At 37.0% G+C, this 23,420-nt stretch overlaps 2 protein-coding genes and 1 long non-coding RNA gene across 3 annotated transcripts in view; 2 read left to right on the plus strand and 1 right to left on the minus strand.

The window, feature by feature from the left end:
• Positions 1–5,549: 5,549 nt before the first annotated feature.
• On the minus strand, positions 5,550–12,787 carry LOC135795703 (uncharacterized). The gene is made up of 3 exons (XR_010549122.1): positions 12,496–12,787; positions 12,414–12,454; positions 5,550–6,516 (listed from the first exon to the last, which is right to left on the minus strand). It is a non-coding gene; the product is annotated as an uncharacterized lncRNA (long non-coding RNA).
• Positions 12,788–13,949: 1,162 nt separating this feature from the next.
• Positions 13,950–14,972, plus strand: LOC135795578 (ankyrin repeat domain-containing protein 50-like). The gene has a single exon (XM_065307293.1). The coding sequence runs from the start codon at positions 13,950–13,952 to the stop codon at positions 14,970–14,972; it is 1,023 nt and encodes a 340-aa protein (XP_065163365.1).
• Positions 14,973–18,974: 4,002 nt separating this feature from the next.
• Positions 18,975–23,420, plus strand: part of Ac3 (Adenylate cyclase 3) — a 33,326-nt gene continuing 28,880 nt past the window's right edge. The window contains exons 1-2 of the mRNA XM_065307465.1: positions 18,975–19,785; positions 22,694–23,319. Of these exons, the coding sequence (XP_065163537.1) occupies positions 22,783–23,319 (537 nt within the window). The 5' untranslated portion in view covers positions 18,975–19,785; positions 22,694–22,782. The remainder of the gene's footprint in view (positions 19,786–22,693; positions 23,320–23,420) is intronic.

Here is a 23,420-nt window from a genome sequence, read left to right on the forward strand (position 1 = left end):
CGGCGTAATAGCTTCAGCGTGACGTCTAGAGATGCGGAATTAAATTCTCCGTCGGGTAGTATTTAATTGTTGTAGGAATTCGACCTGCAACCCGCGAAAATTTGCATATAAAGGTAATTTTTCAGCCCTTTTTCGTGAAATGTTTGTGTTTTTTCGGGTTTGCGCGCGATCTAGGCGGCGTAGTAGCTCCACCGTGACGTCTAGAGATGCGGAATTAAATTCTCCGTCGTGTGGTATTTAATTGTTGTAGGAATTCGACCTGCAACCCGCGAAAATTTGCATATAAAGGTAATTTTTCAGCCCTTTTTCGTGAAATGTTTGTGTTTTTTCGGGTTTGCGCGCGATCTAGGCGGCGTAGTAGCTCCACCGTGACGTCTAGAGATGCGGAATTAAATTCTGCGTCGTGTGGTATTTAATTGTTGTAGGAATTCGACCTGCAACCCGCGAAAATTTGCATATAAAAGTAATTTTTCAACCCTTTTTGTGAAATGTTTGTGTTTTTTCGGGTTTGCGCGCGATCTAGGCGGCGTAGTAGCTCCACCGTGACGTCTAGAGATGCGGAATTAAATTCTCCGTCGTGTGGTATTTAATTGTTGTAGGAATTCGACCTGCAACCCGCGAAAATTTGCATATAAAAGTAATTTTTCAGCCCTTTTTCCTGAAATGTTTGTGTTTTTTGGGTTTGCGCGCGATCTAGGCAGCGTAGTAGCTTCACTGTGACGTCTAGAGATGCGGAATTAAATTCTCCGTCGGGTTGTATTTATTTGTTGCAGAATTCGACCTACAACCCGCGAAAATTTGCATATAAAGGTAATTTTTCAGCCCTTTTCGTTAAATGTTCGTGTTTTTGGGTTTGCGCGCGATCTAGGCGGGGTAGTAGCTCCACAGTGACGTCTAGAGATGCGTAATTAAATTCTACGTTGTGGTATTTAATTGTTGTAGGAATTCGACCTACAACCCGCGAAAATTTGCATATAAAGGTAATTTTTCAGCCCTTTTCGTTAAATGTTAGTGTTTTTTAGGGTTTGCGCGCGATCTAGGCGGGGTAGTAGCTCCACAGTGACGACTAGAGATGCGGAATTAAATTCTACGTCGTGTGGTATTTAATTGTTGTAGGAATTCGACCTAGAACCCGCGAAAATTTGCATATAAAGGTAATTTTTCAGCCCTTGTTCGTTAAATGTTAGTGTTTTTGGGTTTGCGCGCGATCTAGGCGGGGTAGTAGCTCCACCGTGACGTCTTGAGATGCGGAATTAAATTCTGCGTCGTGTGGTATTTAATTGTTGTAGGAATTCGACCTGCAACCCGCGAAAATTTGCATATAAATGTAATTTTTCAGCCCTTTTTCGTGAAATGTTTGTGTTTTTTCGGGTTTGCGCGCGATCTAGGCGGCGTCGTAGCTCCGCAGTGACGACTAGAGATGCGGAATTAAATTCTACGTCGTGTGGTATTTAATTGTTGTAGGAATTCGACCTTCAACCCGCGAAAATTTGCATATAAAGGTAATTTTTCAGCCCTTTTTCGTTAAATGTTCGTGTTTTTAGGGTTTGCGCGCGATCTAGGCGGGGTAGTAGCTCCACAGTGACGACTAGAGATGCGTAATTAAATTCTCCGTCGTGTGGTATTTAATTGTTATAGGAATTCGACCTACAACCCGCGAAAATTTGCATATAAAGGTAATTTTTCAGCCCTTTTCGTTAAATGTTTGTGTTTTTGGGTTTGCGCGCGATCTAGGCGGGGTAGTGAGTTCAGCACGGCGCCTAGAGATGCGGATTTAAATTTTCCGTCGGCCAGTATTTATTTGTTGCAGGAATTCGATCTGCAACCCGCGAAAATTTGCTCTTTCGTGAAATGTTTGTGTTTTTTTGGGTTTGCTCGCGATCTAGACGGCGTAGTAACTTGAGCATGGCGTCTAGAGATGCGGAATTAAATTTTCCGTCGGGTAGTATTTATTTGTTGCAGGAATTCGACCTGCAACCCGCGAAAATTTGCATATAAAGGTAATTTTTCAACCCTTTTTCGTGAAATGTTTGTGTTTTTTCGGGTTTGCGCGCGATCTAGGCGGCGTAATAACTTCAGCGTGGCGTCTAGAGATGCGGAATTAAATTCTCCGTCGGGTAGTATTTAATTGTTGTAGGAATTCGACCTGCAACCCGCGAAAATTTGCATATAAAGGTAATTTTTCAACCCTTTTTCGTGAAATGTTTGTGTTTTTCGGGTTTGCGCGCGATCCAGGCGGCGAACAAACTTCAGCATGGCGTCTAGAAATGCGGAATTAAATTATCCGTCGGTTGAATTTATTTGTTGCAGGAATTCGACCTGCAACCCGCGAAAATTTCCATATAAAAGTAATTATTCAACCCTTTTCGTGAAATGTTTGTGTTTTTGGGATTGCGCGCGATCCAGGCGGCGAACAAACTTCAGAGTGGCGTCTAGAGATGCGGAATTAAGTTCTGCATCGTGTGGTATTTAATTGTTGTAGGAATTCGACCTGCAACCCGCGAAAATTTCCATATAAAAGTAATTATTCAACCCTTTTCGTGAAATGTTTGTGTTTTTCGGGTTTGCGCGCGATCCAGGCGGCGAACAAACTTCAGCGTGGCGTCTAGAAATACGGAATTAAATTCTCCGTCGGGTAGTATTTATTTGTTGCAGGAATTCGACCTGCAACCCCAAAAATTTGCATATAGGGGAAGGGGGCAAAGTGGGCCCTTTTCGTGAAAGTGGGCCCCTGAAATTCAGGTGGCTTAAAAATTGAGGGGCAAAGTGGGCCCCTAAAATTTTGATAAATAAGAGGGAAAATAACTCACATTAACAAATTCGAAGTAAGAAATGAAAAAATATATATAAGCAAAAATGGATACAAAGGTAATAGCAAAATTTTTATGGGCGGGGCCCACTTTATATTCTGAATTTTTTATTTTGATAGATGCGGCTTATTAATATTGAATACTGAACAAGGATGTAAAAATAGGGTAACGAGTGAAAAAGGTAAACAAATCCCTTTTTCGCTTATGGGGCCCACTTTGCCCCCTCTCCCCTAAAGGTAAATTTTCAACTCTTTTCGTGAAATGTTTGTGTTTTTCGGGTTTGCGCGCGATCTAAGCAGCGTAGTAGCTCCACCGTGTCGTCTAGAGATGCGGAATTAAATTCTCCGTCGTGCAGTATTTAATTGTTGCAGAAATTTGACCTGCATCCCGCAAAAATTTGCATATAAAAGTAATTTTTCAACCCTTTTCGTGAATTGTTTGTGTTTTTCGGGTTTGCGCGCGATCTAGGTAGCGTAGTAGCTCCACCGTGACGTCTAGAAATGCGGAATTAAATTCTCCGTCGCGTGGGATATAATTGTTGCAGAAATTTGACCTGCAACCCGCGAAAATTTGCATATAAAGGTAATTTTTCAGCCCTTATTCGTGAAATGTTTGTTTTTTCGGGTTTGCGCGCGATCTAGGCGGCGTAGTAACTTCAGAGATGCGGTATTAAATTCTCCGTCAGGTTGTATTGCAAGTTTATATTATGATACCGAAAACCAATACTAGAATTATCTACCTAGTGTCCCCACTAGATATTTACGTCGGCTGACAATTCTCTTTTCTGCTTAGTTGGTCGTGCGCGGTGGTGTCGTGAACACGTGTTTTGTTTGTGCGTCTATCTGCATAGTTATTAATCGGGTTTCTTGAGATGTTAATGTAATAGTAATATAAATAGTAAACAATTATTGAATTGTCGCCCATGAAGTCTGAAAGTGAGTGGTTTTATCCCAAACCCCTACTATAGAATTCTTGCAGGTCTATGTTCGGTTGTGTGTTGCGTAGTAGTGTGCACATGTTTTGTATGTCGGTCGGTTCTCGTGGCGATTTTTCACGTTTTTTTGGGACTATAAGTCGGTAGTTTAATTAATATCGGTCAGCACGGATAGAATTTAGCATTGATTGATGTATGCGACGTGTAATTAGTAAGTTATCGCGTCTGGAAGTATTAATTAAGTTGTTTTTTCAATGTGCGCACGTGTTTTCAGTCGCCCGTCGGATATCTTTCGTCGTTACGAAGCATTCTTACTGGATTTATAAATTTTTGTGCATTTTTTAAATAATTCAATCTTGGAAATATACCACGATTGTTTTCCGTGTGGAATAATGTCCGTAATTTTTTTTCCGTACCAGTTTGTGAAGATTCATTCAAGTAAGTGTAACTTGTAACTTAAGTAACTTTTGTAGGTAACGTTGAACACATGTACTTAAATTTCATTTAACAGAATTGAATTTGTGTATGTACTGTCTTGATTATATGAGTTTGAATAAAATATAATTTAATCGTATATTTTGAAGCAGTTATCTCTCTGTGTTCCTATGGTCGTTTTCAGAATTAGATTTAAAGATCATATTTGATTACCAGTGTTTGAAATGCGTGTAAGTGATATATAAATGTTATTGTTTTTAAAAAGCGGAGATAAAGAACAACATTTATACCTGAAACAAATCGACTTTGATAAGTGAGCGTTGTGGCTCAGGTGGAGTGTGCATATGCTAGCATGCTCGAGGTTCATGGATCGAATCTCGGCTGTAGAAGGCAATTTTATTAAATAATGAGAAATTTAAGAAATTTGGGTTGCATACCACAAAAATTCAGGATTTAAATGTCAGAAATAACTTGAAAAACAGAGTACGACGAAGCAAACATAGGAATAAGTAGAAGATGGTGGAGGAGGACTAAGGAAAAGGAGTAAGTAGAGAGAGAATAAGGGAAATAAAAAGAGAAGGAGAAAGAGTACAGGAAGAAGAAAGAAGATAGGGGTGACGGAATTTTTAAATTTTTTGGCACGTGTCGTTATAAGACAGTCTACAGGTCGATCGCCCACTACTTCGATGCGTCCATTGCTCCCGGCCCATCCTACAGCTGCGATATCTCTGCGCTTCATCCCCGAATTTCTCAGGCATATCAACAATTTTTATGGTGGGGATCACCCCCAGAGAGAGGGAACTCCTTATAAGGACAATCCTTATAAGGTCTTGTTCAAATATTTCTAAATTTTAAGTCGCCTCAAGAGAGGTGACACTTAAAAATATTCTTACAAGTTCTGACCTATAGCTGAAATGAAAGAAGGAGCACACAAATCACACAGGATACCTTAACAATTTTTATAGTGGGGATCATCCCCTGAGAGAGGGAACTCCTTATATTATAAGGCTTATAAGGACTTGTAAAATATAACTTTAAGTTTTAAGTCGTCTCGAGAGAGTCGACACTTAAAAATATTCTTACAAGTTCTGACCTGAACCTGCAATGATAGAAGGGGTGCACGAATAATACTACTCACAACCTCTTTTAACATTTCTTTATTAAATAAAAGAACGTAAAATACATATAAATTTCAGGCCACCATCTTGAAACAAGTCTTACGACCTGCGTTTCACATATGCACATAAGTACCAAATTATAAACAGCGACATACTACAGGATTATGAAATAACAATTAACACAGGAAAATTAATATACAGGGTGTTGCAAAACAGATAGTACATTGCAACAATACATTTTCTCCACTTTCACCAGGATGTTAAGGAAAAGTGATATACTGGGTGACACAGAAAGAAAATATAAAGTTTAAAAAGTAAAACACCCGGACAATTAACGTGGTCAGTGACAGATTGGAAATGAAGAAAAACGAGTATACAGGGTGATACAAAAAATTACTAGATTTAAAAATAAAATACTGCGATCAAGGGAAAACACCTGGAAAAACTAATGTAGTCAAGTACTGACTGGAAATTAGGGGGAAATAAATATACAGGGTGATACATAAGAAAAATTTAAACATTTAAAAATAAAATCCCACGATCAAGCGGAAAACATACAAAATGATCAATTTTTATAAATTTTTGTTCATCAAGAAAAACCCATATACAGGATGTTACAAAAAGGAAAATGAGACTATGTATTAAAAAAATCAACAAAATTAACAGCTACAAAATTTTACAAATTTCCTAATGAATATGGAAAGAAAGTGAAAAGAAGGCAACACATCATAAATACAACTACAAACTACTAAAACAACACTAAAGCGGGAGAAAATATCTAAGAAAAGTAAAAGTAGAGAAGGTAGGATGATATATATATATATATATATATATATATACAATTTTTTTAAATGTTTATATTAATTAAACACTATAATGAATTTTATTGCATTTTGAGATTTCCTTTGCGACGCGATCTCTTGATCCGGCTCAACCATAGAAAAGTGCTGACCAACGGCATGATACACGATTTGCGTTAAGATATTTAAATCGCATTTAAACGCATCAACGCGATTACAGTATTTTGAATGCAAAGGAACAATCAGAGCTGAGACGAACAGTGAAAACCACATTCTGAGGCAAGATCGAAAACGCAGCCGACGGCACGCGACAATTTTAACTTACGAGTATTACGGTACTCTCACTACATGCGACTAATGTGATAATGATGTAATAATATTTAAAAACTTACCGGGGCAAAGGGCAATCAAAGGAAGCACTGAAACAGGAAAAAAACACGTGTGTTAGATTATGAACTGTGCTGCGCCGCACTTATTAAGTCTACCCGTCGGATAGTGTCTTGTATTATACGCAATATTTTAACCGACAAACGCACAAATATAAACCCATCGTTTCACGCACAAGTTATTATACGAATTCCTGCAACAATTAAATACCACACGACGCAGAATTTAATTCCGCATCTCTAGTCCTCACGGTGGAGCTACTACGCCGTCTAAATCGCGCGCAAACCCGAAAACCACAAACATTTCACGAAAAGGGCTGAAAATTTTCGTTTATATGCGAATTTTCGCGGGAAGCAGGACGAATTCCTGCAAAATTAATACCATACGACGCAGAATTTAATTCCGCATCTCTAGACGTCACGGTGGAGCTACTACGCTGCCTAGATCGCGCGCAAACCCGAAAAACACAAACATTTAACGAAAAAGGGTTACTCTTATATGCAAATTTTAACGGTTTGCAGGTCGAATTCCTACAACAATTAAATACCACACGACGCAGAATTCAATACCGCATCTCTGGACGTCACGGTGGAGCTACTACGCCGCCTAGATCGCGCGCAAACCCGAAAAAACACAAACATTTCAGGAAAAAGGGTTACTTTTATATGCAAATTTTCGCGGGTTGCAGGTCGAATTCCTACAACAATTAAATACCACACGACGCAGAATTTAATTCCGCATCTCTAGACGTCACGGTGGAGCTACTACGCCGCCTAGATCGCGCGCAAACCCGAAAAAACACAAACATTTCACGAAAAGAGGTTACTCTTATATGCAAATTTTCGCGGGTTGCAGGTCGAATTCCTACAACAATTAAATACCACACGACGCAGAATTTAATTCCGCATCTCTAGACGTCACGGTGGAGCTACTACGCCGCCTAGATCGCGCGCAAACCCGAAAAAACACAAACATTTCACGAAAAGGGTTACTCTTATATGCAAATTTTAACGGGTTTCAGGTCGAATTCCTGCAACAATTAAATACCACACTTTGGAGAATTTAATTCCGCATCTCTAGACGTCACGGTGGAGCTACTACGCCACCTAGATTGCGCGCAAACCCGAAAAAACAAACATTTCACGAAAAAGGGTTACCCTTATATGCAAATTTTAATGGGTTGTAGGTTGAATTCCTGCAACAAATATATACAACCTGCCGGAAAATTTAATTCTGCATCTCTAGACGTCACGGTGGAACTACTACGCCGCCTAGATCGCGTGCAAACCCGAAAAAACACAAACATTTCACGAAAAAGGGTTGAAAAATTACTTTTATATGCAAATTTTCGCGGGTTGCAGGTGGAATTTCTTCAACAATTAAATACCACCCGACGGAGAATATAATTCTGCATCTCAAGGCGCCGCGCTAAAATATCTGAACCGCCAAAGTCGCGTGCAAACCCAAAAAATACAAACATTTCACGAAAAAGCGTTGAAAAATTAGCAAATTCTAAATAAGCAAATTCCTGCAACAAACGAATACAACCCGACGGAGAATTTAATTTAATTTTTAATTAAACTTTTAAAAAGTTTAAAAAGTGAACTTTCAGAGCATATACAGGGTGTTGAAAAGGAACATTTTAAAATTACAAATATGGGCAATATTCACATCATGACGAGAGAAATTTATACGGAGACAACTATATTTTAATATGAATTCAAAGATTTTACCCGGAAATCATCGGAAAAGTTGAGTAAAATGTGCTACAAGAATAAACCACTTACATTTTAATATATATTGTGAATATATTTATAATTTCATGATACCATCAACTGCATAAGGTAACGGACGGGTGCAGCATAGAACATCCGGCGTAAAACATACAAATCAGCAGACGGCAAGCGACGGCGCGTAGCAATAGAGTCGGCAAATACGATAAAAATAACTATTTCTTTGAAAATATTAAGATATACGGAGACTAAGATAGTGAAAAACTATTCAATGTTCAGGACGTTAGATCAACAAAGAAACGTTTTAATTTAATGATGCTAAGGAGTACAATTCGATTAAAAACGTATACATGTTCAGCGAAAAGAAGAACGAGTCGACGGTCGATAGCAAAGTGACCAGGTGAACCACATGAATATTGTGATTTTAATAATCCTATGATAATTTAGTAATACAGTGTTGTAATAATTAAATCAAGCATGCTATTTTCGGAAACGGGGCTATGAATTCTGATAAAAATGCGACCACGTGTTTGTAATCTGCAAAATTAATATCCCTCAAATAGAATAATCAATTTAAGTTAAACCGCCTTAACTTACAGCGAAAAAAAGGGATTACACACCTACCAATGCATTGATGAAGAGATTTTAGATCCAGAAATATATCTTATCAACTGAAAACTTGCGCAGACTGACACTTACTTAAGAACACTCTAACCCGCACAACTCATCAAACAAAACAGCCACACATACTCGTTGCGAATATCTTGCTGTAACGAAAAGAATTCAAGACGATTAATTGAATAATAGAAGTCTGAAAACGCGTGGCGATTAGAGACGCGCTCGCGGACCACGCGGTGATTCGACTGCCGTGTGCGCTGCTCGTAGCCAGATAGAAGGCAGGTACGTTGCGATAATACGCATCAGTCGAACAAAAAGTTCTTTATACACAAACGTACTTGAGAAGAGAAACGTAGTTGTGAAGCAGAAACTAAAATTAACAATATTGCAGAATACACATACACGAACTCTACTTTTACTCTCTATAAAATAGGCTAGTTTAAATTGAAATCTAAGGAGAGAGGTACTTAATAATTTTTTCGACGACTATAAAAGTGTAGAAAATTCTCTATCAAGTAAAAATATAAAATATATAAAGTTCCTGAGCTAAACGGTCCAAAAACAATTTTATAAATACGAGTCACTTCTACCGCAACTCTTATACGGTGCCCTGAATCGAGTCACTTCTACCGCTGCCTTGGTACGGTGCCCTGAACATGAGTCACTTCTACCGCTACCTTCGTACGGTGTTTTGAACACGAGTCACTTCTATCGCCACCCTGCTACGGTACACCGAATGAAACTCAATAAAATCAACAAAAAAAATTAACAAAACCCCTTTTCGCGCTATCAGAATCCGATAAATAATTTGAACATTTCACAAAGGTTTTCCGCAATATGATTCGTTTTCCATATTAATAATTCGAGGGCTATTGCAACACGCAGGTGAATTGTGATAAAACATATAACCGAATAATATAACTTAATTATAAACTTACCAATGCAGCGCTCATCGGATTGCAAGGGTACGGCAATTACTGTAATTAAAAGACAACATAAGTTAAAACCAATACATTTCATACAATATGATAATATTTATTCCCACATGGGAGAAAACAAACTTTCTGTGCTGAGTATCGCAATGGTCAGATAAAATTAACTTACTCAAGCACGAATAGGTTTCCGATTGTTCTAGCGACCAACCACGTCCCACAATAACCGACAATAAAACCGCAGCATTGTAATTTGAAATATTAACATCAAAAGCACAATTACTTATTAAGAAAACACTGCAGATGCATATTACGACTAAATCGATTGATGACCGAATATAAAGCAATCTTTGAAAATAAAAGTCTGATAAAACGAACGCGTTGCGCGATATACGTCTGGATACGCCCGAGACCGGCACGAAACTAGCTGCAATCCATCAATAGAGCATGCCGAAACTGCGCACGCAAGGATGCGACAGTTCAAATAAGATTCTGTGTCTGCAGCATTAACCCGGCAGGTAAAAGCAATAGATGCGCAAAGCCAGCGCGTCGATGCCACGCGATCTTGTCCGTGAATTGCAATAGATCCGCAAAGCCGGCGGCGCGTCGATAGCACGCGATCTTACGCACGAATTGCAATAGACACGGTTCCTGTGATAAGAACTAAACTAAAATGTGCTGCATGCGACAGCGCGACGAGTATCTTACGCGTAGCATCTCGCACGGCGAATGCGATAAGAAAGTGGTTTCTACACAAACGCTGATATGACTCAAAACAAATACAATTCTATTTTATGATTTTTAGTTCATGCTAGTGCCATCTCTGAATAGAATTTACGATGCGACAATTCACAATAAGACTCTGTGCCTGCTGCATAAACCCGGCAGGTAAAAGCAATAGCAAAGCCAGCGCATCGATGCCACGCGACCTTGTGCGCGAATTGCAATAGCCGCAAAGCCGGCGGCGCGTTGATGACACCCGTGGTAATACAGTAGGTAAACACGATAAAATAACTAGTTACTTGTAAATATTAAGATATATGGAGACTATGATAGCGAAAAACAATTCAACGTACAAAATTTTATTAGATCAACAAGAAACGTTTTAATTTAATGATGGTAAGGAGTGCAATTCGATTAAAACGTTTACATGTTCAGCGAAACGAAGAACGAGTTGGCGGTCGATGGCAAAGTGAGCGTGGTCAACCACATGAACATTGTGATTTTAATAATCCGTAGGTACTTTTGTAATACAGTGTTGTAATAATTAAATCAAGCATGCTATTTTCGGAAACGGGGCTATGAATTCTGATAAAAATGCGACCACGTGTTTGTAATCTGCAAAATTAATATCCCTCAAATAGAATAATCAATTTAAGTTAAACCGCCTTAACTTACAGCGAAAAAAAGGGATTACACACCTACCAATGCATTGATGAAGAGATTTTAGATCCAGAAATATATCTTATCAACTGAAAACTCGCATTCACATTATTGCAATAACACACATACACGTAATCTACTTTTACTCTCTATAAAATAGGCTAGTTAAAATGGAAATCTAAAAGATGAAATCCCTTAGCTTAATCATTAGCTTAATCATTTTTTTCGTCGATTATGAAAGTTTAGAAAATTCTCAATCAGGTAAAGACATAAAATAATTAAAGTTTCTGAGCTAAACGGTCCAAAAACACTAATATTTTATGAATACGAGTCTCTTCTACCGCAATCCCTTGAATGGGAGTCACCTCTGCCGCTACCTTTGTACGGTGCCCTGAACACGAGTCACGTTTACCGCTAGCCTAGTTGCAATTTTTCAATTTTTAACGATTTATTCCAATTGCGAATATCTCGTAAACTAAAAGAGATAGAAAGCAACAAATCGCAGAGTTTTAATCTACGGACAATTTTCTACAAGATAGTTAAATTGGAAAACTAGGAAATGAAATTTTAATTCATAAGAAAGAATGGGCGAAAATCGGACATTTTCATTTTCTATTATTTTAATATCTTTTATTTCGGAAACTAAAAGCGGTAGAAATTCGCGGTTTGAAAATTAATAATATACTGAAAATTCTCTATAAGACAAAATATTAAATGTGCATGTTGTACCTCAGCGAAGACGACGCGACGACTGCCCGCGAACTTGTGCGTGAATTGCATTTGGCACGATACATGCGAACTAAACTAAACTACAAGACCAGCAGAGCGAGGCGTGAAAGGATGGCAACGACAACACATGGCAGTCTTGTAGCGATTCGCACGGCGATAAGAAGGTGTAAACTGTATTCAAACAAACACAATTCTCGTGTCGAACATGTCTATTTAATTATTTCTAGTTCATGCTAAGGCCATCTATAAATGATACACGTACTAGTCCCATCATTTTAATTAAGTTTTAAAATAATGATAAATTAAAATTCGATTTATGTAATTTTAAATTCTTATGATGAAAGATTATCCGTTTTATACATTAAATATTTAAATGATATATAAATGTTATTAAGATGAAATGATGAGGAATATGTCTCATCGAATCTTACCAAATAAAATTCAACAACATTGCAATACAATTAAACGTAGAACTAAACTAAAATCTAAGTACACGGCAAACAGTTTCTTTAATAATGAAATTATTTTACTTACCGCTTATGGAAGACGGTATATCGACGGCAAGTTGGCGAATACTGAAATAAATGAGAAACAAAAGATTAGACACAATATTTACCTGATAGCACATTGATCCATGCTCCTCTGTTGGTGACAAATATGTTTTTCACAAGTCAATTAATTATTAGCGTTCACAAAATATCGCCCGACTGCAACGGACTCACGAACACGAGAATAAATTAAACAAGCAAAATTTAGAATTATGAAGATTACACACGCGGTAAACAGCTGATAAAAGATCAAACACGTTTATTAACACTAATTATCACCGGCGACCAGGAAATATAACACAATTTACCGAACTTACATCAAAGAATAACAAAAGTTGAAAGTGTGGAATGTGTGTTCGTCGTTATCGCTCGGACTGAACAGTACAAAATTCTCTCGCTGGAATAACATATTTCGAGGTAAACCTACATCGTAACGCCATCTGAGAATACTATATAGTACCTCACAAAACAACAAAGTGTTTCAAACAGTGTGGCGCGCATGTGTGTCAGTGCGATATTGTCTATGAGGCAGTGAGTGGTCACGCACTTAAATAGCAGCGTACGTGTGAGACACGTACACGAAAGTGTGCATGCCTCACCCTGTCTAAATGACTAGCGAATTTACACAAAAATACAATAAGTCAAATCTAGATGACGCATGATGTTCAAATTCAATCTATCAAATAACAAACACAAATCAAATGTAAATAGATTTATTGTAATTATGATAGTCATAATAGACTTTGTCCTGCGCACTCACACATACATGTCACGAGTGAGTGCCGAGAAATCGCCTGATCTTATATTTCTTCGAAATAATAGAACCTAGCAACATCTTGACTGATATTAAAGACATATCTTAAGTATCACGCCGATTCGCGTAATCTCACACGGACATGAGTGGTTTACCGACGCATTTATTCTCGCCAATAATTTTTAGTTTCAATAAATATAAAGACGCATTTTCAATTATTGAAACACAATAAAAATGAGTCAGTTAACTTTTAACAAATTATTTATTGCTATTAAAACCTTTGGCACGACTGGAAGGTTTTAAAATCACCAATTATCATTAATTAATTAAGGGCAAAAAGAATTGGTAAGAAGTCACTTAGCTCACGCTCTTTATCTCGAGAATACTTAATAAATTGCGGCTTAATTAAGAATTATAGAAAAATGTAGCTCATTTCATTGATACAAAGCGTTGATTTCAAATGTTCTAAAAAAAAACATAGAAATATGATTTCTTAAAATTTTCGCAATAATAAGAAATTCTATTTTTAACAAAAAATACTTCAAAATTATTTAATCATACCAACAGATGTATCCACTTGAACAAAGATACCAAATTGATATAAATGGACATTCACAGGAAGCAACGACAATATTGCATATTGTGTATTACCACTGACGAATTAGGTGAGTCTTTTATAAAAGTGTTTGATTAAATTATTAATTTTTAAGATGGGAACAACATATTAAACTATTTAATATTTGTTTTAAGATTTTGCTGTAATCAAATATGGCTGACCAGTACATGAATGCGGTAGAAGACAGAAGTCTACAAGATGCAACTAATGCGAATAGCGAGACACCGTTGACAGGGACATTGCAAAGGAGAAATCTTAAAATAATTCAAAAACTGCTCAAAAATGAAGGAGATGTGAATGCAGTTGATAAAGATGGCAACACAACATTAATGCTTAAATCGATGACAGGACATCATGAAAATGTTCAAGAACAGATCAAGAATAATGCAGATGTGAATAAAGTTAATAAAGATGGCAACACAGCATTAATGTTGGCATCGAAAAAAGGACATAAAAAAATTATTCAAGAACTGCTGCAGAATAAAGCAGATGTAAATATAGTTAATAAAGATGGCTATACAGCATTAATCTTGGCATCAATTGAAGGACATCATGACATCGTACAAGAACTGATCAAGAATAATGCAGATATAAATGTAGTTGGTAAAAATGGCGACACAGCGATGATGAGGGCATCATTGAATGGACATCATGACATTGTTCAAGAACTAATCAAGAATAATGCAAATGTTAATGTAGTTAATAAATATGGCCACACAACATTAATGTTGGCATCGATGAAAGGACATCATGAAATTGTTCAAGAATTGATCAAGGTTAATGCAAATGTGAATATTGTTGATGAATTTGGCAACACAACATTAATGTTTGCATCGATGAACGGACATCATGAAATTGTTCAAGAACTGATCAAGAATAAAGCAGATGTTAATGTTGTTAATAAAGATGGCGACACAGCATTAATCTGGGCATCAAGGTTTGGACATTATCACATCGTTCAAAAACTGCTAAAGAATGATGCAGATGTGAATATAGTTAATAAAGATGGCAAAACAGCATTGAAATTGGCATCGAACAATGGTAATCATGAAATTGTACAAGAGCTGGCAATACACTTTGATATTGCAAGCTTGGTTAATTGTGCTAATATACCATCTCTGATTGTCAAATCCCTAAAAAAATATGCGAAAATGGTTAAAAGATTGTTAAAATAGTAATCACAGTGCTGTTTCCAAAAATGACAAAATATTGTTTTAATGGATAAGTTATTAACGGTGCCATCTCGAATACACCTTCAAATTGTTAAAAAAAATTGCAAACTACAATGAAGAGGATAAAATACTGAAACACCGCCATACCACGTTAATCAACAGCATAAACCACAATTATCTTGGTGTTTTACAAATATTTGAGGGAAGCATTGCAGAGAAGTTTGTTTTATATATGTAATCAATTCAGATCAGGACAAGTTGCCATCGTCACTTCTATGTTATATACAACTGCAAAACAACTTTTTAAATAAACTAAATAGCGTTTTTCTACTTCCACCTAATTTTCTGCATTATCCGCACATAATAGGATTGCCTTAATTTGGCATTCAACATGTTAAGTTGTCAACAGTTTCCGTTTTTTTTTTACTGATTGAATAATTTTTATATAAAAATATGATAAAGTCAATTTCAATTTTTCAATTTTGATGCCCAGATTAATGCTGTGTCGCCATCTTTATTAACTTTATACACATCTGTATTATTCTTGATCAGTTCTTGAACAATTTCATGATGTCCGTTCATCGATGCAAACATTAATGTTGTGTCGCCATATTTATCAACAACATTCACATTTGCATTATTCTTAATCAGTTCTTGAACAATGTCATGATGTCCATTCAATGATGCCCTCATCATCGCTGTGTCGCCATTTTTACCAACTACATTTATATCTGCATTATTCTTGATCAGTTCTTGTACGATGTCATGATGTCCTTCAATTGATGCCAATATTAATGCTGTATAGCCATCTTTATTAACTATATTTACATCTGCTTTATTCTGCAGCAGTTCTTGAATAATTTTTTATGTCCTTTTTTCGATGCCAACATTAATGCTGTGTCGCCATCTTTATCAACTTTATTCACATCTGCATTATTCTTGATCAGTTCTTGAACAATTTCATGATGTCCTGTCATCGATTTAAGCATTAATCTTGTGTTGCCATCTTTATCAACTGCATTCACATTTACTTCATTTTTGAGCAGTTTTTGAATTGTTTTAAGATTTCTCCTTTGCAATGTTCCTGCCAAGTTTGTCTCGTTATTCGCATTAGTTGTATCTTGTAGAGTCAACGCATTAATAGTTAACACTATTTTCTAATCCCAAAATCCCAAAAATCCTATGCCGACCCAAGTGCGACTACAACCACCTAAAACTTGCAAATTAACACCGCAACATGCCGACGCACAAACTTCAACTATTACGACGGGCCTAACTTACTTACTACTCAAGACGGTAGTACTCAAACCGTAGAAACCGGAAACTTCGTACATTAAATCAAACTTCGAAGGAAATACAGTCACATAGAAACTGGCTACTAACAATACAAGGGTAAATATTGCTATACCTGTACTAACACTGCAAACAAAAACGATTCAAAATTCAAACAAGATGTAAGTAAATTTGGTTGCATACGTATAACTTTAGATTCTCTCATTTATAGTCAACTGCGGAGTGAATCGTTAGTTTCTGCTTCACTTGCGAAATTCATTCAAGCGCGAAAGAAACAATAAATCACTATATTCATACATGCAACGAGATGAATGACAGATGATATGTGAGACACACACGAAGCTTGTGTTGAAAATATGCGCCACCGGAAGAGAACAAAAATGAAACGAGTACGAAAGTCTGATGCAGTCAATAGGAAAATCGAAACTCGACACATGGCACACAACAGATGACGCAAGACGCGCAATGTTAAGGACTCACAACGCGGAACGTAAATATTATCTTTTCTTTTAGCAAACAAACAAATTATTTCCTTCATAAAATATATCAAATTAAACATGCAAAATTGTAACTTTTTTAATGAATTGTCTTTAATCAATATATATTTATTTATTTGTGATGTTTGTTTTTAGCAAAACTAGAAAGAAAAAATGCGGCATAAATCATTCGTTACGCGACCACGTCGAGCGAAAATCCTGCACGCCACGAGTTGGAAATTCGTATTCCGAAATGTTGGAGCACGACGGACGAGCGAGGAGAGAGCAAAGTGGAATGTGGACTAAAAGGCGAGGATTGAAGGGCAAAACATAAGAAAAAGAAGCGCGGGTATTTCCAGGGGTTGCAAAGACTCAACGATTCAAGGTTTCTACTCGCACGTCCACGTCTCTGCCATTTGGTGATTCGGGCGGATTTATTTCGCAAGCAAGAGGAAATTCAGCGAACATTTTCGGCAACGATCCGATGGATTATCCTCACTGAAGGTTTTTTTTCCACTCAGTCAGCAAAAAAATCATTTTTGCATTCAAATATGAAGTCATATCATGTTTTGCACATAGTCAAACAATAAAATGAAAAATTTTAAATTTAAAATTAATTTACAGTAAAAAAAAGATGAGTGAGATTGACATATGAATTCAATAGGCATACTGACAGAAAACGAGTTGGAGAAAGCTTTTGTGCACGCAATTAAACCCGTCGCCCGTTCGATCGTCCATACGTCCGCAGGACAAAGGACAACAAAAGAGGAAATCACCGAAATCGTTATCCCCGCACCCACATCAAAGACGTGAAATCCATCTCGCAATTCACCAAATTTATTGTACGTATATCACTCTATATTTACTTTTTGCCAATTTATTCGATTTATTTTGTTTGGAAATAAATAGTTTTGCAGATTGATACATAACTGAAATGTAAATACGCGCGTGGAAAATAAAGTAGAAAAATCATCGTGACCGCGAAAAGCGAAAAGTCAGCAGCATTCAACGCTGCCGAGGCCCGAGAACAAAATAAACGCGTAGACATCGCACATCACATCTCGCAGCGTTATTTATAGAATCACGCGTGTTCTCTCTGTGTGTACGTGTATAAATATCGCCACATTTCACACACACACTGCGATTACCAACACACAAACGTAGCCGGCAACAAAAAGAAGAGCAAAACACGTGAGGAGAACAACGAACAACGCAAAGCCAAGCAACGCGAACGAAAGCAAAGCGAATCAATGCTGGCCAAACAAATAACGGCTGGTATTGATACTAAATGAGAAGATAATCAATTGTATGAAATCGTTACAGCGAATAAATTTAACTTTGATGAAATTAATATAAAAATGAAATAAATGTGAATAAATTATTGTGGGTTTTTCTTAGTAAAAACAATTTAAACCATCATTTAAACAATTTTTGCTAATTTAACACGGAAATATTCTTATACATGTTTAGAAAATTTGTAGTTAATAAAAAAACTTCTGTCAAAGTTTGTTTTTCTATTTTTTATAATTTCAAATTATTTTTACCGAGAATTTTCTATTAATCCATGCTTAAGATAAACTAAAAAAAATATATTTTCCACTATCTAATCAATAATGTTGAATTATTACTTACTGAAGCATTAATTTCAATTAAAAGTACATTTCGATTCGAATCATATTATATCTGTCACCATCTACGCCTTCCACTTGTTTCTAAATGAACAAAACATTAAAAACAACAAATGTTAATCAAACAGGAAAAAATTTACCCATTGTCACGCTATAATCGTGATGATTTATGACATTCAGTGTATTTTGCGTCACACGGGAAATTGCAACAAATTTATTCGATAAAACATTGCTGACACAGCTAAAATGATGATTACCCACGTGCAACAACAGCGCTTTTCCATAAAAATACCAATATCACACCGAAATATTATTTTCAATCGCTGAGAACTAAGGTTATGGTCACCACTGATGTTTCTATACTTTGAAAATATTATATGCAACCAAATAATCACACAATGTTGCGTCTAAATATACTCAAAATTGTTTCCACGCATTTGACGATATTTTTGCGCAATTTCAACGCATTTCTAAGTAATTCCTCACTCCTTTGTGTACCGTGTAAGTTGTGTTTGCATGCATGATGCATGAATAACAGCGTAAACGTTGGAGAGGTTGAATTGGCACGCGGTGCACACACGCGACGCGCTGCAGTCAGCGCGCGCCGGTCCTAAACATATCATCGCCGCGAGTTTTCCACTTTCCACCGCGGGGGCCGCCGGCCGGCTAGTCGCGGTTTTCGCATTCGCGCGGCCGCACGCCAATACACAAAACCCAAACGCGCAGAGCACCCAAAAATCTGATACGGTTGTGCGACGTGAGAAAACCGATTTTAATAGAGGCGGGGTAATAAGTGGCGCTATTTAGCTATTTAGTTACATAGAACAAAATTTTTGGCAACGTGACTAAAGTGTACGCAGTGCGTGGACGCGTGCCAATTATGTGACATTTTTGTAATAGACGCTGAGAAAAAATTTTACCTACATACACGTAAACACACCTGTTTTTTAAAAATATCATTTTTGGTGTGTAAAAGTCGAAAAATTGCGCGCTTGATGAAAAGTTTCAATGGTGTGTGGGCGTGCATGGCGCAGGCGCCGGGCTAGGAAAGCTCCCGGGGGTGAATCGGCCGCCGCCGCCACCACCGCCGCCCAGTGAGCCAGCGACGAGCAGCGTGAGCTTCCTGCCGGCCGGAATCTCGCTCCGGGTGCGAATCGATACGCACCGCTCACCGAACGGGGCGCTCTCACGTGTGAAAACTAACCGACGAAAAAAATTTCATCCCCCCACATAAATACCACATCATAAAAATCCGCAAGTGTAAATTACGAAAAATAATAATGAAGTGATTTATCTATGTGCATGTGTGCATGTGTGTGTGGAAAAACGTTTAAAATTACAAATAAGTGCGCTACGGATGTGGACGACGTCGTGCGAGTGCAATAATAGGAATAACGCAATTACACGAATGATTATTAGGTAATTAAAAGTTAATTGCGCGCGGCAATGCCATACACCGCATAATGCATTGCTGATTTATACTAATTATTCGCCTTTGAACCGAAAAATTATTGTCGTATATTTATTTATATGTTGAGTAACATGTGACTGCGAGCTAAATTAAGACCGGGTTTATTTAGCTGAGGCGATTTTTGCAAACACCAATGGCGAAAAATGCAATTTATTTAACATTTTGAATGTTTTACAACTTCCAAAAATTTCCTCCAACTACAGTTAACGACATAGATAAAATTCCGCCGTTACGTAATTACGTTCTACGCGCTTTATTATCAATAAACAAACACATGTTGGTGCCTTCGAATATTCCATACAGTATGTTCAACATGTCATATGCAAGAAACTAAATTTATTGCAATTTTTAACAAGAGTATAAACAAATAAATTTATTCTTAAGATTTGTGCCAAAAAAAAATTATTATATAAAAATTTGAGGGTCAAACATCTGACATAATTTCCAAAATGAAAGATGTAGTTACGCAGCAGTCCAAACATATTCAGCTTTCGATGAAATGTACAGACATTAAATGTCCATAAAAAAAACACACGACTCTAAACACACGTTGTGTAGTATACGCGATGATTCTTGTTAGTGTTTGCATTAAAGTAGATTTCAAGATTCAAGGCTTCCACTACGGACTACGACGACATTCATTACTCATCACTCTCACCCGGTCGCGATGTGCGTTTTCCACGTTTTCGCGTTTTCCGCGTTCTCATTAATTCAGCGCGCCGTTGATAATGATGCGCGACGCGTCGCGTCGTCGCTCGTCTTATTAAATATTGTAAATATTTAAAACATTATTATCTCGGGCGCAACCTCGAATAGAACTAACGCCATAATATATAATGCGGTGCGATATGGGGATATGGTAATGGAATAAACAGCGGCGGGAAGCATTAGCGAATTAAGGCGAGGAATCGCGCGCTACCGACGAAATATACCAGCGGAATTATTTACGTGGGACGCGTGTTTACGAGTTTATAACTTGCGATACATCTTGAGGCTAGTTTTCAAATTAGAAATGGCAGCTGGAATGGTTTTTTTTCAGCGTGTGAGGCAAGAAGGTCTAAAATTATCAAGAGTTGCTTTTTGCGTTGTTAATAATTACTGCACAAGTAGGATCAGCAAAGGTAGTCAATTCAGTATTTACTTATATATAATACTAGCTTTTGCCCGTGACTTTGTCCCAGTAGTGTTTAATAAAAATGTAATTTGTTTTTACTCTCTTGTTCAAGACATAGTATATGACAATTCTATCAATAAGATTCGCAATTTTATTTTAAAGAAATTTATTATATAAAGAATTGCTAATAATGCACTTCAGCGCGCCATCTCGGATTCAACTATTTAACTATAACTATGATTGAATCTCAATGCCAACTTTTATCCTATAGAAAAGGGCTGTCTTTCGGGTTTTCCTGGCAATTTTATGAATTTTTCTTGCCGTAAAAACAATCCTTGGACTTTAACATACATTTTGAAAAAAGAATTGGCCAAATTAATTTAGGCGTTGTTGAGTTATGCGCTTACCAACAGATTTTGCGATTCATTTTTGTATTATAGATAGATTCTATTTGAAATAGTATTAATTGTACATCCAACAATTTGTTAAAATTACTTTTTATATCTGTATCTCTAAAAAGTCATTGTTTTTTATTAAATTTTGAAAAATACTTATGAACAATTTAGTAAAGAATGTAATTTTAAACGAATTATTTGTGATGTGCATTTAATTTATACATAATTAATATTAACCCTTTTGTTTGCCAACAATACAGCGACGCTGGACAAAATTAATTGGATTAACTTATTATTGTTTAATTAATTAGGTATTTATAAATTCAACGCGTTCAAAATGATTATTTGACAGTATACATCAAAAGATATTTATAGAAACCAAATTTTTTGAATCAGCAAAAATTACAACATCAAATAATATTGATTAAGTGAAAAACAGCAAAGATACAAAATAAAAAATGTAAATTTGAGGAAGTGCTAATTGAAATTTAGTTCCGCAATTAATTTTGCTTGGTTTTGTTTTGTTAGTGAAATTTTTAAAATATCCAAAAATATATTTAAAATTCAATATTCGGAACTTTGGTAGCCGCGGCCGCATTTTATTAAATTTCCCCGAATTAAATATAGACCCCCAATTTATTAGCGTTTTGCAATGTTGGCAAGCCCGAACGCCGTTAATTTTAGTCTGCGTGCGTTATTTACGTTTTGTCGCTTAATCTTCCATCCCACACGATACGCGCTTTGATTGCAACCCGAAAAACACGAGAATTTCCAAGAAACTCACAAAATATGTATTAATGAAAACCACAAGCCTAACACGCAAAAACAACCAGACAACTCAAAATAAGTTCGAAAATTTAAACTAAAACTTGTTAGAGCAGCAATAAAACTCTATTTTTAGACATTTTGTAATTGGAATCCTTAGAAATTCATCTTGCGTCGCACTTAAATTTAAATTTGTGCCTGAGATAATTTTATTAATATTCACGGGATTTTCTGCTCCAATTCTTTGCGTCCTGAATTCCTGTCTGAGGTCTGAGAGATGAAGTCTGACCGCAAGTGCGGTAAAAGCTCGCCGGGCTTTCAAAAGTGGAGGCGTTCATTAAAATCATTAAATATTAACGAACACTTAAGTGCCGCTGCTCCAACTTTACTCGCATGAAAGAAAAAAAAATTAAAATTTATATAGTTTTAGATCGTAAATATTTACAAATGCCAAAAATTCCGTTGGAGACATTCAAACATGACGCAAAAAGTTTAATTTTAGACAAATTGGATCATATTTACGTATAAATACTATAAAAACTCAGAAATGGTAATAAAAATCATGTTTTTCTATGTTTTCAGGAATGCGCCAGAAGAGATTAATTCCTAACCTCAAAAACCACAATAAAAATGCATTAAAATTTTGATTTCTAACCAAAAAATTCATAAAAATGGCGACGGATCACAAAGATTCCCTCGTGCTGGGCAAAATGCACACGCGGTGCTTCCTCTGGAGCGCATTCAGCGACCCATACCTTGAGAAACTCTACCAGAGCTACAGCATCAAACAGAAGCGCGCCGGCATCGAGTGCTTCCTCATCGCCGCGATCCTCTTCGACATCTACGTGCTGCTCGTGCCGAGCGGGCAGGACGCGTGGGTGTTCGCGGCGATGAGCGCCTTCCTCACCGCCAACTGCTGCCTGCTGGTGTGGTGCAAGAAGGGCGTGCGCAAGTGCGCGATATGGCCGGCGGTGCCGCATGTTGCGTGGCATCTGGCGAACGCACAGCTGCTGGTCAGTTTGTTTCTCAAAAAGAACGAAGTGACTTCGCGAGATAGTTTGGGATGGGCGCTGCTGCTGGATTATTTAATCTACGTGACGCTGCCGTTACGGTTGCGGTACTGTGTTATACTCAGTATTGGTACGTGCGCGATGTATTTGGCGGCCATTATTGGACTGGCGAAGAGTGAGCTGCATGTTTGCCATCAGGTGAGTGAAAGAAACTAACTAGCTGCAAACTAATATTTATATCTACTAATTTTTGATTTTTTGTTGTTATTTTATACTAATCGCCGTAGATGTGTAGATTC

The sequence above is a fragment of the Atheta coriaria genome, unplaced genomic scaffold (assembly GCF_025399875.1).
Source record: "Atheta coriaria isolate IRGN ID8LTWV9N9 unplaced genomic scaffold, Caltech_Dcor_3.1 hic_scaffold_7_pilon, whole genome shotgun sequence".
NCBI lineage: Eukaryota > Metazoa > Arthropoda > Insecta > Coleoptera > Staphylinidae > Dalotia > Dalotia coriaria.